The sequence below is a fragment of the Eubalaena glacialis genome, chromosome 10 (assembly GCF_028564815.1).
Source record: "Eubalaena glacialis isolate mEubGla1 chromosome 10, mEubGla1.1.hap2.+ XY, whole genome shotgun sequence".
Classification (NCBI taxonomy): Eukaryota; Metazoa; Chordata; class Mammalia; order Artiodactyla; family Balaenidae; genus Eubalaena; species Eubalaena glacialis.
The window spans coordinates 37627867-37646296 of NC_083725.1; the positions used below are offsets into that span (position 1 = coordinate 37627867).

The window sequence follows — 18430 nt, forward strand, 5'->3', positions numbered from 1 at the left end:
TCTTGAGAAAGAAAAACAAACCTGGAGGAATCATGCTCCCTGACTTCAGATTATACTACAAAGCTACAGTCATCAAAACAGTATGATACTGGCATAAAACAGACACATAGATCAATGGAATAGAACAGACAGCCCAGAAATAAACCCACACACTTAATGGTGAATTAATCTATGACAAAGGAGGCAAGAATATACAATGAAGAAAAGACAGTCTTTTCAATAAGTAGTGCTGGAAAAACTGGATAGCTACATGTAAAAGAATGAAATTAGAACATTCTCTAATACCATACAAAAATAAAACTCAAAATGGATTAAAACCTAAATTTAAGACTGGATACTATAAAACTCCTAGAGGAAAATACAGGCAGAACACTGATTGACATGAATCACAGGAATCTATTTGGATCAGTCTTCTAGAGTAAATGAAATAAAAGCAAAAATAAACAAATAGGACCTAAGTAAATTTAACAGCTTTTGCACAGCAAAGGAAATCATCAACAAAATGAAAAGACAAACTACTAAATGAGAGAAAATTTTTGCAAATGATATGACCAATAAGGGATTAATATCCACCGTATATAAACAGCTCATACAACTCAATATCAAAAAACCAAAATACCCGATTAAAAAAAGGACAGAAGAACTGAATAGATATTTTTCCAAAGAGGAAATGAAGATGGCCAACAGGCACATGAAAAGATGCTCAACATCGCTAATCATCAGGGAAATGCAAATCAAAACCAAAACCGCAATGACATATCACCTCACACCTTCAGAATGGCTATCGTTAAAAAGAAAACAAATAACAAATGCTGGCAAGGATGTGAAGAAAAGGGAACCCTCCTACACTGTTGGTGGGAATGTAAAATGGTGCAGCCACTGAGGAAAACAGTATGGAGGTTTCTCAAAAAACTACAAATAGAACTACCATATGACCCAGCAATTCCTCTCTTGAGTATATATATCAGAGAAAAAAAAAACCACTCATTCGAAAAGATATACGCACCCCAATGTTCATAGCAGCATTATTTACAATAGCCAAGATATGGAAGCAACCTAAGTGTCCATTAACAGATGAATGGATAAAGATGTGGTGTATATATGTATATATGGAATACTACTCAGCCATAAAAAAGAACAAAATTTTGCCATTTGCAGCAACATGGATGGACTTGGAAGGCATTATGCTAAGTGAAATAAGTCAGACAGAGAAAGAGAAATAGTGTATGATATCACTGATATGTGGAATCTAAAGAATACAACAAACTAGTGAATAGAAGAAAAAAAGAAGCAGACACACGGATACAGAGAACAAACTAGTGGCTACCAGTACCAATGGTGGGGGGCAATACAGGGGTGGGGAAGTTGGAGGTACAAACTACTGAGTGTAAGATAGGCTCAAGGATGTTTTGTACAACATGGGGACTATAGACAATATTTTGTAATAACTGCAAATGGAAGGTAACCTTTAAAAATTGTATTACATTTTTTTTTAATTTTTAAAAAGACTATAGACAATGGTTTTACTTTTGAATTAAAACTACCTCCAATAATACAATGAGATTTCAACCTTTTGCCTGGGATGTAATAAATAAAATAGTGAATTCTATCAGTCATGTGTATCAGGTCTAGCTTTACAAAAGAAGAAATGGGAGAGAAATACTCTAGTGACATCTGCTAGAAGAGGAGTCAGCAAAATTTTAAAAACTTAAAAAAAATTTTAAAAACCTATAATAAAAGTAACTTAAATAAAATAATTTGGGCTTCGCAGATCATAAAATTTCTATTGCAACTCTCAACTCTGTCCTTGTAGCATGAAAGCAGCCAAAAACAGTACCTCTGAAACTTAAAAGCTTTTGCACAGCAAAGGAAACCATAAACAAGATGAAAAGACGACCCTCAGAATGGGAGAAAATATTTGCAAATGAAGCAACTGACAAAGGATTAATCCCAAAATTAACAAGCAGCTCATGCAGCTCAATATCAAAAAAACAAACAACCCAATTCAAAACTGCGAAGAAGATCTAAATAGACATTTCTCCAAAGATATACAGATTGCCAACAAACAGATGAAAGAATGCTCAACATCACTAACATTAGAGAAATGTAAATCAAAACTAAAATGAGGTATCATCTCACACCAGTCAGAATGGCCATCATCAAAAAATCTACAAACAATAAACGCTGGAGAGGGTGTGGAGAAAAGGGAACCCTCTTGCACTGTTGGTGGGAATGTAAATTGATACAGACACTATGGAGAACAGTATGGAGGTTCCTTAAAAAACTAAAAATAGAACTACCATTCGACCCAGCAATCCCACTACTGGGCATATACCCTGAGAGAGCCACAATTCAAAAAGAGTCATGTACCACAATGTTCAGTGCAGCTCTATTTACAATAGCCAGGACATGGAAGCAACCTAAATGTCCATCAACTGATGAATGGATAAAGAAGATGTGGCACATATATACAATGGAATATTACTCAGCCACAAAAAGAAATGAAATTGAGTTATTTGTAGTCAGTTGGATGGACCTACAGTCTGTCATACAGAGTGAAATAAGTCAGAAAGAGAAAAACAAATACCGTATGCTAACACATATGTATGGAATCTAAAAAAAATGGTTATGAAGAACCTAGAGGCAGGACAGGAATAAAGACACAGACGTAGAGAATGTACTTGGGGACACGAGGTGGGGGAGGGTAAGCTGGGAAGAAGTGAGAGAGTTGCATGGACTTATATATACTACCAAATGTAAAATAGATAGCTAGTGGGAAGCAGCCGCGTAGCACAGGGAGATTAGCTCAGTGCTTTGTGACCACCTACAGAGGAGGGATAGGGAGGTTGGGAGGGAGATGCAAGAGGGAGGAGATATGGGGATATATGTATATGTAGAGCTGATTCACTTTGTTATAAAGCAGAAACTAACACACCACTGTAAAGCAATTATACTCCAATAAAGATGTTAAGAAAAAAAAAAAGGGATTTAGCTGTATTACTATAAAACTTCATTTACACAAACAGACTGAAGGCTGGATTTAGCACACAGAGTGCAGTTCCCAACTCCTGCACTAGAATATAAGCTACATAAAGCCTTTGTTTTGTTCCATTATGTATAAAAAGCATCTAGAACAGTGCCTGGTAAATAGCAGGCACTCAATAAACATTCATATAATACTCTTTGAATAGAAAAAGGAATCCACAGTTCTATTATGTATCTATTCCATTTAATGTGTATTTCTAGAAAAGAGGGAGGTCATTACAGAAGTACTCAAGGGTAACTTGTATCTAAAATTTGATCTGCAAATCAAGATTAAACTATGAAGCATGGTTAGTAAAGTCTCTAAAAGAATAATGTACCCATCATCTAACTCAACTACTGTTTTAAAGGACCATAACAGTGAACCTTTGTATAAATTGAAAAAAAAAAAAAAAAAAAAAAGGAGAGTTCGTTCCTTGTTCAAAATAGAGCCTTTAGGAAAATGTTTTTCTCATTATAATTTCAGTAACAAGAAGGCATCTCTCCTCACTTGTCCCAGAGGCTGAGAATCCCATTAAGAGGAACTTTCATGGCAGAGCCTTATGGTTATCATAAACAATCATAGGGACTACAGTGGCAGAGCGCCAAAAGATCAGGAATAAACATTCAAATAAGCAATTACAGAAATAAGGATTTGCTAGACCAGGTAGGATGAAAATAATTTCTTCCTTATTTATGGAATTATATTTACTTCACCTTTGATCACTCAGCCAAATGGTCTCTTTCTCAAATAAGATATGGAAATTATAAAGATCCTAACCAGTAGGGTTATTTCTTATATTAAAAAAAAATAATACTTACAGACTTTCTGATATCTTTTGAAGAGAGATCAATCAATTTCTTGTTCATAGACCATTCTTCATCAGTTTCCATTATGGCTTTCTAAGAAATAGCCATTTGTCAATTAAAAAATAATACACAAGTAAATACAAAGAGTTTAAAAGTAAAGTAATATGGTGAATTAATTATAGGGTATAATATACATGTTAGGTTATTATTTTGAATGAATTAAGCCTTTAATTTCTGTTATTTAAAATTGGAATTTCTTGATTTCATACAAGTCTTATCTTTAGCCAAAATAATACTATTTTACTCATTCTTAACTCTTGTACTAACTTTAGCTCACCTTTACATGACAAAAACAATCCTTAGTAAGACCAAGCAATTTAATATTGAACGTAATTTGTGAACATAAAGTTCACAAATTCCTTACTCCATTCATAGACATCTACTCAAATAAATTCATTTTGTTTTATTGTTCTTCCGTATATACGAACAGTAATTTATGTGCTTTCTGGCAACCAAATACTTGAACTGTTTCTGGCCATAGAAAAAAGGAGTAAAAATGCATGGGAAAAAATACATAGACATGGAATTATAAGACTTTCTAAGCTAATCAATATGACTAGTATTTATGGTAAAGAAATATTTAATAGAAAAGCCATGGTGATAATTATAAAATAATCTCATTTTTATATATCATTACTAATGAAGCAAATTTTAAAGGTGAAATTAACATTCAAATAAGCATAGTTTAAATACATCAGGTATACTGCAGCTCCCTATTTAAAAGACATGGATTGCTTGTGTTGACACTATAATGTAGCACATTCAATATAAAATTGAAGCTAAATCAAATAAGTACATCTTTAACGATCATATAAAAGATACGATATAAAAGAGGAAAGTGGCATACCATTCGGCTAAGAGATGACATTTCTGTCACCCACCATGAGCAACAGTAGCTGCTCTATGTTGTGCCCTATGTACTTCAATACCTACAGTCACAATCTCCTAGGGCTCACTGAGGAAGTACAAGAGAAAAAAAAAAACTGAAGAAAAGCATAATAATCTCTTTCTCAATTGATTCTGTTTAATACAGGACTGACATGGGTTTGGGAATTATCTGGCTTGTTTTCCTATAATAGCATGACTTCAAAGCAAATAATCAGATTGTTTTAAAAAATTTCTATAGGAAAAGTTGATTTTCACCACCTCATCAACCTTAACAGGTTTAATAATCCTTTCTTAAAATAATTCTTTTTATTGGGATTTACAGTCCATATTAATTAAAATTTACCATCCTATATTGTCTAAATGTTGCATTTGCAAGTTTCTATACCACCTCACAAAACATTATCTTCTTTAATTGTACACGTTACTATTTCATATATGGTTCTACATTTACAAATTTATATTAGTCTATAAATTACACTGCACTCAGGTCAGTATCAAACAAACGCTATTCAGTTAAACCTGCTTGAATATTATAATGACACAATTGCTTAAGAACTCTGATCATTTATTACAATGTCCAAAGATGTATGTCAAAGTTAGATTTTAGTTTCTTTTTACAAAGAGCATGATGAGGTATTAAATACTAAAACTTGCAGCAATAACTTGTCTCTGCAATTGTAATTTTTTTTTTTTTTTAAGCAATTGTAATTTGTACTGTTTGCATGTAACTATCTTTGGCTCTAAGGAATTTAAATTGTAAGTTTTCTAGAGTTATGACTACAATTTTGACTTGAAAGTACTTCAAGGTAGAACTTGATTTTTCATTTGAGAAATGAGAAATTAAAATAGAAATTATAAATTACCATTTGAAAGTATATTCATACTTACAAATAAGCATGCTTTTTAAAGGTCAAAATCCCAAATTTCTTCTACAGAAATTTATACAGCAGAATTTTTTGTGCTTTACTTCATTTCTTTATATGATATAAAATTTGATAAGTACATAGGGAAAAAATATTAGAATAAAGATAACTATTCATAAAACCATAATATAGCAAAAAATAAGTATGTCTGTAAAGACTATCCATAAATACCTTAAAATAGATGGGAGCCATATCACCCACTTCCTTTGGGAGAGGAATGCATTCATAAACCATATGATACTGTTTCTTCATGCTCATATTTGTTTCTAAAAAGATACAGTCCAATCCTTTATCTTCAAACATCTTTACCAATGATTTTCTAAACATCTGAAGAGAGGAAAATAGCTAGGTAAATAACGCACTGAGAGGAGATTCAAAATATGAGAACAATAAAAAGTATAATAAATTCTTTTAAAATAAAAAAAATAGTAAACAATGTTTGAACTCTACAATGTTACCTTATAGTTACTTTACTTGCTAAATCTACCACATAATTTCACATAGTTAAGCAACATGTTTTTTTTAACTGAAACGCACTCTGCTCAGTATTATGTATATATTGGAAACAGTGCCAGTAAACTAAAATAAGAAAAGGAAGAGATAAAAATCAAACTTAGGTGGTAAAATATATAGAACTGACAGTAAAATCATAGGAAAACATCCAAAAACCAAAATAGGTACTCTGAGCAGGTAGGCATCCTTAAATTCAGTAACAGAAATGCAGAATTCACTTCCAATTGTTTTTCTATTCTCACAGTAACTTCATTTGCTGGTTCCCTTCATATGTCTTCTGATCCTTCACTTGCAAATTTTCACTCAGCATAATTCCCTAGAGATTCAACCAGGTTGTTGTTGAGACCCTGCCTAGTTACTACCATGTGGAGACAGAAGTTCAGGTTTTCCATTCAAGCCTCTGTTGACACCCAAAAAGAAGAAAAGGCTACAAATTACTGCTGGGCAGGGGCTGGGAGTTCTGGGTTCCGACCAGGTCTCCTCTGATCACTTATTATTGATCACTCATCACTATTCTATTTTCCACTCATTTTATAAAATAAGAGCAAGTAGGAAAAAAAATCGAATAATTATAATTTGAGGTAAACTAAAAAGGTACCTAGTAAGCAACAGATACAGGATTCGCTCTACATTTCTAACCACAGCTATATATATAAGTTCAGCATTTTTTAAAATAAAAAAATAGTAAACAATGTTTAAACTCTACAATGTTACCTTATAGTTACTTTACTTTCTAAATCTACCACATAATTTCACATAGTTAAGCAACATATTTTTTTTTAACTGAAACTCACTCTGCTCAGTATTATGTATATATTGGAAAGAGTTCCAGTAAACTAAAATAAGAAAAGGAAGAGATAAAATCACATTTAGGTGGTAAAATTTAGGTTTAACTGTTGGATGACTGTTCTAGAGTCTATCTGGACAATAGCGAAGAAGACAGACTTAAGATGTCATGGATTATAAATGAAAACTCAAAAGTACAAAATTAGTAGTGATGCAAGAATAGTTCAATATTATAAAATATATAAACATCATACTTATAGCCTCAAGGAGGACACATACACACTTTTAAGTACTTCATATATATATATTATATATATATATATAAATACTTTAATTTAAAAATATGAGTTTAATTTGAGGTTATCAACTCCATTAAAGCAGGATTTCCGCAAGTTCAATACAACAAATACACTATACATTGTTAAATAATATGCATTCTTTAAAATTTATATGAAAACTAAACAATGAAGAAAGTGTTTTAAGTTCATTATCATAAGATACCAAAACTATTTTATGCTTCACAGAGATGTAGAGATCTCATATTACGGGGGCAAAATAAAATTCCCGTATTACTAGTAGAAAACACTTCATCCTTCAGGTAATCACTATTTTCCACGTTTCTAAACTATGATTACTCACCTAATTGCAATTCCTCATTTAGTTAACACATCTGGACTTATATTCCTTACAATATATTTAAGTAATCTATACTAGAGTGTTACAATTCTTACACATTACAAAAAAACTCAGATAAACACGAGTAAAGGAATTTAAAATAAATATTAAAGTATTTTCATTAAAGATACCAAAGCTATTTAGGGCTGATGATATAATATTAATACTATAATTTATTCAAATTTTCTAAACAGAACATGTCTAAAGATAAGATTATCCAAAGATAAATGTAATGCGATAGTACAGAACATACATTTAATTCTACACCCTTCATGAAGTGACCCCTCAAAAATGACATTAAGATAATTTTCAAAACAGCATAAAACTATTAGAACAAAGAAAATGAGAGAAAATACGCTAAAAATCAGATCACCCCATAATATCTGACTTAAACACTAGAAAGCTGGTTCATAGTTGGGTGATATAGGAGGAGGGGGTTTAGCAGGGATGGTAAAGAAGAAACCCATGCTACACTGCAGAATCCTCAAAAGGCTCAGGAATTGGCAGCACCAAGGAATTATGGAACTAGAGGTGAAGATGTAATGAAAAACAGATGGCACAGATGAAAGTCTTTTGAAAAAAAATAACTAACACACCAGATCCCCTCCTCCACACCAGCAGAACACTATAGGATAACCTTCTGGAGAAGGCAAACAATAAAGTTGCTGGGCTAGGAAAACCAGACACAGTTGAGAGTATACAGTCTGAAAACAGGGGCATCATAAAAAATGTTACTTAGTGTTGTTAAATGTTTGACATTCTGCCACACCAGCCTTCTTTCCCAACTCAGCTCCCAGAACACTGGAAAGCAGACATAGATGCTCTAGGCAAGAGACTGAAAGAGTCTTTTCTGGAGAGTCTGACTAGCCCCAAGAAAATGACCTAACTGTACTAACACTGGAAGTTTTCCACTGAAATGGCCCCACAGTGAAGCTCACTGTAGATAAGCATCAACGACCCCACCACCATACTGCTAATTTGAGATATTTAAAAAATGGACCTACAGTGTCTGACTATAACATATGTTCAAGCTCATTTGTCAAACTGATTAAGAATAAACTTAAAGGGGAACAAGTTTCACTATATATTTAATAAAACTAAAAATTTAGATATTATCATTAGAAATCTGTGATTATTCCCACATGCTCTGCTGAATATCTTTGTATATCCTATTAAACACAAGGTCTAAAATTAAATTTAAATGTTACTAGAGGATGGTGATAAAAATCACTTGAAGGAAGTGGCCACACTGAATTTGCAAACATAATTTTTTGCTAAGTCAAGTCATTTTTAACATATATTCTCTAAAAGAGGTGAATGACCATAAGGGTATTAACCAGGGCATAATTAATTTGAGTTTTTGTATATATTTGAAAGTAAAAACAAAAATCGAAAAAAGTACATTTCTTTAAATAAGCTAGAATTCAGATATTTTTTTCATTCACTATCGTAGATTAATTTACACCTTCTAACAATTTCTTTCTTTTATCACAAAAGAGAGCTATAATGCCATTATTTACATAAAACAATTTGGCTTTTCCTCCCTCACTCAATTTTCTATAATGCATCTGGCTTACAAAATCTGCTAAACCATAATGTAACCTATACTAGTATATACCACACCTTTGGGCAGAATTAATGAGTGATTTTATCTCCGCATTTCTCACAACACCTGCATTATCTTACACTCATGCACTCAGTATCTATTGAACTGAATAAATTTCTTTTTTACCCAACTCAGTGTTTTTCATCAAGTAACTAAATTTCTTACAGAAACATATAACATACAGACTAGATTCCTGTATAACTTAAAATCTTTTTGGCACTTTATTTTTGCTCTAAGTTAAATCAGTTTTGCATGTATACATTTTTAAAAAGCATTCCAGAAAAGTCCCCAAATAATTCTGAAAACCAAATCTGCAACACTTTCCACTTTAAATTATTTACTGCACTGGCATCCACTATTAGAAAGAGAAATTTTTTTTTCACATCAAATACACTTATCCACACTCTTACCCTTGTTGGGCCATAGATGCATTAAAACAGTCTGCCCTTTAACTTTCACAGCATAAACTAAAAGATTTCAGGGAGTTAAGACGGAATTTCATGAAATACAGTCAAAATATTGCCTCTCTTGGTATCTTTATCAGCATGATACAAAGACTAGTATTAGTCTCTTTAGAAGTCTTAAAATTTTCATGTTTTCTAACTAGGGGTTCCTATAACCCCTATTCACTTGTCAGTCATTAGAAAAACAGGACTTCCCTCCCTTCCTTCTGTCCTTCTCTCTCTCTCTCTCTTTTTCTCCCTTCCTTCCTTCCTCCCTCCCTCCCTTTCTCTCTCTCTCTCTCTCTTTTGGTCATTATAAGGTCTTGCAATTCAGCAGCAATTTCACCCACGTTGTGCCTTTCAATTTCTTGAAGAATCAGACACAGACACACACACACACACACACACACACACACACACACACACACACACACACAGTCCCTGAATCCAAAAGGCTATAAGGGAAAAGTATGGAAATTAAAGCTGGTAACAGAATCATGACAAAAACATAGCAGCAGAAAAGGTCAATGTCATTATAGGAAAATATTACAATTGCTAAATGTAAACCACTAAGTTCCAAAAATTATTTTTTATTATCTGAAAACATCTTTCCTTTGGGCTGTAATTTATTAGCTTACTGTGGTAAGAATGATTATTTCATGTTCCATGAAAGCAAATATTAGAAATCTTACATTGATATCTTTTAAAGTAAAAATAATTATTACTTGATCATAGTTTATTTAGTAGACAAAAGCTTTCAGTTGTATACCTGGAACTAATATATTATATGACAATTATACCTCAATAAAAATTTTTTATTTAAAGCTTTCATTAAAGTAAAAAGGTAGTGAGTGGTGAAAACATCATGACCCACAGATATACACAACTATGGAAATGTATACTTGTTTAAATTCAGAAAGTAAAATCATTGAATGAAGGCATAAAACTTGTTAGAATTTATCACAATAGTATGTAAAAACTGCTCTTGATCATTACAATGATCATGAGCATTATCATGCTGACCTGAATTTCCTCCCAGATGTCTTCATCCAATAAGGTAGCTGCTCTATAGTGCTGCAAAGGGACTATCAAGCAGTGCCCTTCAGTAAGAGATCGTAAGTTGGGTAAACATAAATAAACCTATGGGAAAAAAGATGCAAAGGTGAAATGTTATTGCTATTTATTCTGAGTTCTGAAAGATGAGCCCCTCGTAGGTTAACATGGCTAACAGTTAATAAAATAAACCTGCTCATAAGTAATATATTATAGTTTAATATTTTAAAGACATTCACTATTTAAAAATTTAAAATCCATGAAGATATCTTTCAATAACCAGAAACTTATTGCCTAAGTCTCAATTTTGACTGCTATACCTCAAAGATTAAGCTTACCAAAGGGTAGAATGAATGACACTTTATCCTTCACCTGAGAAAGCTATATGTCTTCAAAGCCCTTGAAACAGCACAAATTTTGCAAGAATAAAAGAAATACATGACCTGGTAATGATATGGAAGTTAAACTGATGCCTATTAATCAGGTCTTCCTTCTCCCATTGGCTGAGAAAAGAGAACCTCTGTATGGCTTTACAGCACTGGTTAAGTTCTATTTATTTACATACATGTACTACCTACAAGCTGGTACTATTTTTTCATTTTACACAAACTGTCTAAAAACAAAAAAGGTCAATTAGTATATATGTAGAGAGGAAAAGGTGTTCATAAGAACCATAAATATTCTTCAACAAGGCTTGATCCTATTTTCTAAAATTTTTTGCTAGGTTTTAGCTAGAAAAATTTTATGTAAGAGAATTAATTAATGAATTAATAAATTTATTTATTAATTGCTTTACAAAATTATGCAAATTTTTAAAACTTTGCTGTAAGAGGAAATACTTGGAGTGTATGTGGATATGGCTATCTACTTAAATTTACAGTTAAATCCCAAAAATATTCACAATTAAAAACAATATCAGGAATAAGCACTGAAGAGGTGGCCAAGACGTTGGACTAGAAGACCCTGAGCTCACCTCCTCCCACAGGCACAACAAAATTACAACTAATTACAGAGCAACTACCTGTAAGAACAACCTGAAGACCAGCAGAAAAGATACTCTACAACTAAAGACATAAAGAAGGAAACACAATGAGACAGGCAACAGGGTTGGAGATGCACTTTAGTCAGGACCTACACCCCCAGGTCAGCAACCCACAAACCAGAGGAATATTACAATTATAGAGGTCCTCCACAAGGAGCAAGGAGTCTGAACCCCACACTGGGCTCCCAGGCAGGGGACTTGCACCATAAAGATGAGCTCCCAGAATGTCTGGCTTTGAAGGCCTGCAAGGTTTGCATATGGGAGAGATCCCAAGGGCAATAGGAAATAGGGACTCCATTCTTAAAGGTTGTCTGCAAAATCTCACATGCTCTGAGTCCTAGCACAGAGGCACTAGTTTGAAAGGAGCCTGTTTCAGACCCACTTGCTGCTCTTGGAGAGCCTCCGAGACAGGCAGGAAACAACTGGGACTCCCCCCGGGGACAGAAAAGCTGGCAGCAGCCATTTTTGGCAGCTCATTCTACCTCAATAACACCAGCACTGGCAAGCACCATTTCAGAATCCTCCCTCTAGCTTATTAGTGCCAAGGACCAGGCCTGTCCTCCAGCAAGCTGGCATCAGCCCTGAGCCCTGCTGGGCATGCAATGAACCACTTGAGAAGCCTACCCCACCTACCAGCAGATGGCAGCAGCCCCAAATCCCACAGGCTGAAACAGACAACCAAGAGAAAAGCCTACCCTGCACTCCAGCAGGCCTGCAAGAGGCACCACAGCCAACTAAGCTGGGGTTCAGCCCCACATACCAGCTCCCCAATGGAAGTTGACCCTACTGCAACAGAAGGGTACATGCAGCCCATATAGGGGGCACCCCTAGGAATAGGGCTCTGGTGACCAAAGGGGTGCATGCTGCCAGGCCCCACAGGATGTCTCTTATATAAGGCTACTTCTGAAGATGGGGAGAAGTAACTGACATACTTAACACCGACTAAAAAAACGCAGAATTGGGTAAAATGAGGAGATGAAGGAAATGTTCCAAGTGAAGGAACAAGACATAACCTCAGGAAAAAAAAAAGAAAAGCAACTAAACAAAGATAAGCAATTGACCCAATAAAGAGTTCAAGATAATGATCATAAATATGTTAACTGAACTTGGGAGAAGAAGGGATGAACACTGACAATTTCAAAAAAGAGTTAGAAAGTACAAAGAAGAACCAAAGAGAACTAAAGAATACAAGAACTAGAAGAAAAATATATACTACAACGAATCAATAGTAGATTGATTCAGAAGAACTGATACAGAGGAACTGATCAGAGATCTGGAAGATCTGGAAGACAGAGTAGTGGAAATCACTCAAGCTGAACAACAACAAAAAAAAAGGGTTTTAAAAATGAGGACAGATTGAGAAAGACCTCTGAGACAACATCAAGCATACTAATATTCACATTATAGGGGTCCCAGAAGGAGCAGAGAAAGAAAAAGGGGTAGAAAATGTATTCAACGAAATTATGGCTGAAAACTTCCCTAACCTTAAGAAGGAAACAGATATAGGTATAGGAAGCATGGAGACTTCCAAACAAGATGAACCCAATGTGTCTACACCATGATACATTATAATTAAAATTGCAAAAATTAAAGATGAAGAGAGAATCTTAAGAGAAGCAAAAGAAAAGCAACTAGTTACATATAAGGTAACTCCCATAAGGCTATCAGCTGACTTTTCAGCAGAAATTGCAGGCCAGAAGGGAATGGCATGATATCTTTAAAGTGATGAAAAGAAAAAACCTACAACCAACAATACTCTACTTGGCGATGTCATCATTCAGGTTTGAAGGAGAGTTAAAGCATTTTAAAGATAAGCAAAAGCTGAAAGAGTTCAGCACTACTAAACTGGCTTTACAAGAAATGATGAAAAGACTTCTCTAGGAGAAAAGAAAAGGCCATAACTAGAAGTAAGAAAATTATGAAAAGAAAAGTCTCACTGGGAAAGGCAAACATACATTAAAGGTAGTAGATCAACCACTTACAAAGCTAGTAGGAAGGTTAAGAGATAAAAGTAAAAAAATTATCCATATCTGCCATAAGTAGTTAAGGGATACACAAAACAGAAAGATGTAAAATATGACAACAAAAACATTAAATGTTGGGGGGAGGGCAGTAAAATGTAGTGTGGTTAGAATGAGTATAAACTTAACAGATCATTAATTTAAAATAAAGATTTTATATATATGTATATATATGTAAATATATATGTTGTTACATGTGAACATCGCGGTAACTAAAAAATCAAAAACCAGTAATAGATACACAAAAAAGAAAAAGAAATCCAAATGTAACACTAAAGACAGTCATCAAATCACAAGGAAAGAGAGCAAAAGGAGAAGAAAGGAATGAAGAAGAACTATAAAAACAACAGGAAAACAATTAACAAAATAGCAACAAAGCAACTAATTTGGTAAAAAAAACAAGAATGATACATATGCTGCTTCCAAGAGATTCACTTCAGATCTAAAGACATACACACCGAAAGTGAGGAAAAAAAAAATTGTATTTGATGCAACACGATACACCACATAAAAAAACTGAAGAGTATAAATCATATGATCATCTCCATAAATGCAGAAAAAGCTTTAGACAAAATTCAAGACCCATTTATAACAAAAACTCAACAAAGTGGGTATACAGAGAACATACACCAATATAATATAGCCATACATGAAAAACTCACAGCCAACATTATACTCAACAGTGAAAAGCTGAAAGCATTTCCTCTAAGATCAGGAATAAAAAGGATGCCCACTCTCACCATCTGTGTTTAGCCACAGCAAACAGAGAAGAAAAAGACCAAAAAAAGACTGCAAATTAAAAAGAAGTAAAACTGTCCCTGTTTGCAGATGACATGATACTATACATATCAAATCCTAAAGATGCTACAAAAAACTACTATAACAAATAAATGAATTCAGTAAAGTTGCAGGATAAAAGATTAATATACAGAAATCTATTGTTTTCCTATACATTAATAATAAATTATCAGAAAAAGCAAGAAATCAAATTCCATATAAAATTGCATCAAAAAGAAGAAAACACCTAGAAATAAACTTAACTAATTATGTGAAAGACCTATACTCTGAAAACTATAAGACACTAATGAAGGGAACTGATGATACAAAGAAATGGAGAGATATACTGTGTTCATGGATTGGAAGAAATAACATGGTTAAAATGTCCATATTACTCAAAGCAATCTACAAGTTTAATGCAACCCATATTAAAATAACCATGATATTTTTCACAGAATAAAAGACCCTGAATAGCTAAAGCAATCTTGAGAAAAAAAGAACAAAACTGTAGGTATCATGCTCCCTGAGTTCAGTTGATACTACAAAGCTACAGTAAAATCACAACAGTATGGTACTGGCACAAAAACAGACACAGAGATCAATGAAGTAGAATAGAAAGCCCAGGAATAAACCCATGAACCTATGGTCAATTAATCTATGGCAAAGGAGGCAAGAATATACAAAGGAAAAGACAGTCTCCTCAATAAGGGGTGCTGGGAAAACTGAAGAGCTACATGTAAAAGAATGAAATTAGAACAGTTTCTCACACCATATGCAAAAATTAACTCATAAAACTCCTAGAAGAACACTATAGGCAGAACACTGTGACAAAAATCATGGTGGTATGTTTTCGGATCAGTCTCCTAAGGCAAAAGAAACAAAAGCAAAAATAAACAAATGGGACCTAATTAAACTTAAAAGCTTTTGCACAGCAAAAGACACCATCCACAAAATGAAAAGACAACCTACTGAATGGGAGAAAATATTTGCAAATCATATGACCAATAAGGGGTTAACATCCAAAATATATAAACAGCTCATAAAATTCAATATCAAAAAAACAAATAATCCAATTGAAAAATGGGCAGAAAACCAGAATAGACATTTTTCCAAGGAAGATATACAGATGGCTAATAGGCACATGAAAAGTTGCTCAACATTTCTAATCATCAGAGAAATGCAAATCAAAGCCACAAAGATATCACCTCACATCTGTGAGAATGGCTATCATCAAAAAGTCTATAAATAACAAATGTTGACAAGGATGTGGAGAAAAGGAAACCCTGTACACTGCTGTTGGGAATGTAAATTGGAAGTCACTACAGAAGACAGTATGTAGGTTCCTCAAAAAACTAAATATAGAACTATCATACGATCCAGCAGTTCCCCTCCCAGGTATATATCCGAAGAAAATGAAAACAATAATTGAAAAGACACATCACCCCAATGTTCACAGCAGTTATTATTTACAATAGCCATGATATGGAAGCAACTTAAGTGTCCATCAACAGATGAATAGATAAAGAAGATGTAATATATATGTACACATACACACACACACACTCACACACACAATGGAATGTTACTCAGCCATAGTAAAAGAATGAATTCTGCCAATTGTAACAATGTGGATGGATCTAAGAGGTATAATGCTTAGTGAAATAAGTCAGACAAAGAAATACAAATACTGTATGTTGTCACTTATATATGGAATCTAAAAAAAATAAAATAAGCAAATGAATAAAATAAAACAAATACAGAGAACAAGCTAGTGGTTACCAGTGGAGAGAGGGGTGGGGGAGGGGAAAATAGGGATGGGGTTTAAGAGATACAAACTTCTATGTATAAAATAAATAAGCAACAAGGCTATATTGTACAGCACAGGGACATATAGCCATTATTTTGTAATAATTTTAAATGGAGTATAATCTATATAAATACTGAATTACTATGTTATAAACCTGAAACTAACATAATATTGTAAATCAACTATATTTCAATTAAAAAATAACAAATAAATAAAATAAAAAGAAAAGGAAGCCAACTCTTGCCACTTGTATTTAGCCACAGCAATCAGACAAGTAAAAGAAATAAAAGGAATCTAAACTGGAAAGGAAGAATTAAAACTCACTGTTTGCAGATGACATGATACTATATATAGAAAGTCCTCAAGATGCTACTAAAAATACTATTAGAACTAATAAATGAATTCAGTAAAGTTGCAGGATACAAAATTAATACACAGAAATGTGGCATTTTTATACACTAGTAACAATCAGAAAGAAAAAATTAAGAAAACAGTCTCATTTACAGTTGCATCAAAAAGAACAAAATACCTATAAATAAATCTTACCAAGGAGGTAAACAAGTTGTACTCTGAAAAATATAAGACATCGATGAAAGAAAATGAAGATGACAAAAATAAATGGAAAAAAATTCTGTGTTCATGGTCTGGAAGAAGTAATATCGTTTAAAATGACCATACTACCCAAGGCAACCTGGAGATTCAATGCAATCCCTATCAAAATACCAATGGCATATATCACAGAACTAGAACAAATAATTCTAAAATTTGTATAAAAATACAAAAGACCCTGAACAGACAAAACAATCTTGAGAAAGAAGAACAAAGTTGGAGGTATCACACTTCCTGATTTCCAATTATACTACAAAGCTATAGTAATCAAAACAGAATGGTACTGGCATTAAAAACAGAGACATAGATCAATGAAACAGAATAGAGAGCCCAGAAATAAACCCATGCTTACATGTTCAATTAATCTACAACAAAAGAAGCAAGAATATACAAAAGGGAAAAGATAGCCTCTTCAATAAATGGCGCTGGGAAAACTGGACAGGTACATGCAAAAGAATCAATCTAGACTACTTTCTCACACCATATTAAAAAAAATTCAAAATGGATTAAAGATTGAAATATAAGACCTGAAACCAGAAAACTTCTAGAGAAAACTATAGGTAGTACACTCTTTGAAATTGATCTTAGCAACATTTTTTTGCATATGTCTCCTCAAGTAAGGGAAACAGAAGCAAAAATAAATAAATGGGATTACGTCAAACTAAAAAGCTTTTACATAGTGAAAGAAATCATCAACAAAATGAAAAGGCAGCCTACTGAATGGGAGAAAATACTTGCAAATGATAGATAAGGGGTTAATATCCAAAATATACAAAAGAAGTCATATAAGTCAAGACCAAAAAAACAACTGATTAAAAAATGGGCAGAGGACCAAACAGAAATTTTTCCAAAGAAGATATACAGATGGCCAACAGACACATGAAAAGATGCTCAATATCACTAACAATGAGGGAAGTGCAAATCAAAACCACAATGAGATGCCACCTCATACCTGTCAGAATGGCTATCATCAAAAAAACAAATAACAAGTGTTGGTGAGGATGTGGACAAGAGGTGACCCTGCTACACTGTTGGTGGGAATATAAACTGGTGCAGGCACTATGGAACACAGTGTGGAGCTTCCTCAAAAAATTAAAAATAAAACTGCCATATGATCCAGCAATTTCACTTCTGAGTATTTACCTAAAAAAAACAAAACACTAATTCAAAAAGATATATGCATATCAATGTTCATTGCAGCATTATTTACAATAGCCAAGATATAGAAGAAACCTAAGTGTTCTTCAACAGACGAATGGATAAAGGAGATATGGTATATATGTGTGTATATATATGTGTGTGTGTGTATATATACATATATATATGTACCATATATACAATGAAATATAACTCAGCCATAATGAAAACGAAATCTTGGCATTTGCAACACTATGGA

At 33.4% G+C, this 18430-nt stretch overlaps 1 protein-coding gene across 2 annotated transcripts in view; it reads right to left on the reverse strand.

Annotated features, from left to right (window-relative positions):
• Positions 1-18430, reverse strand: part of CWF19L2 (CWF19 like cell cycle control factor 2) — a 198368-nt gene that overhangs the window by 18112 nt on the left and 161826 nt on the right. The window contains exons 14-16 of one of the 2 annotated variants that reach the window (XM_061202600.1): positions 10749-10865; positions 5874-6029; positions 3844-3924 (exon numbers count right to left, since the gene is read on the reverse strand). In XM_061202600.1, the coding sequence (XP_061058583.1) occupies positions 3844-3924; positions 5874-6029; positions 10749-10865 (354 nt within the window). The remainder of the gene's footprint in view (positions 1-3843; positions 3925-5873; positions 6030-10748; positions 10866-18430) is intronic. The other variant, XM_061202601.1, reaches the window with a different exon arrangement.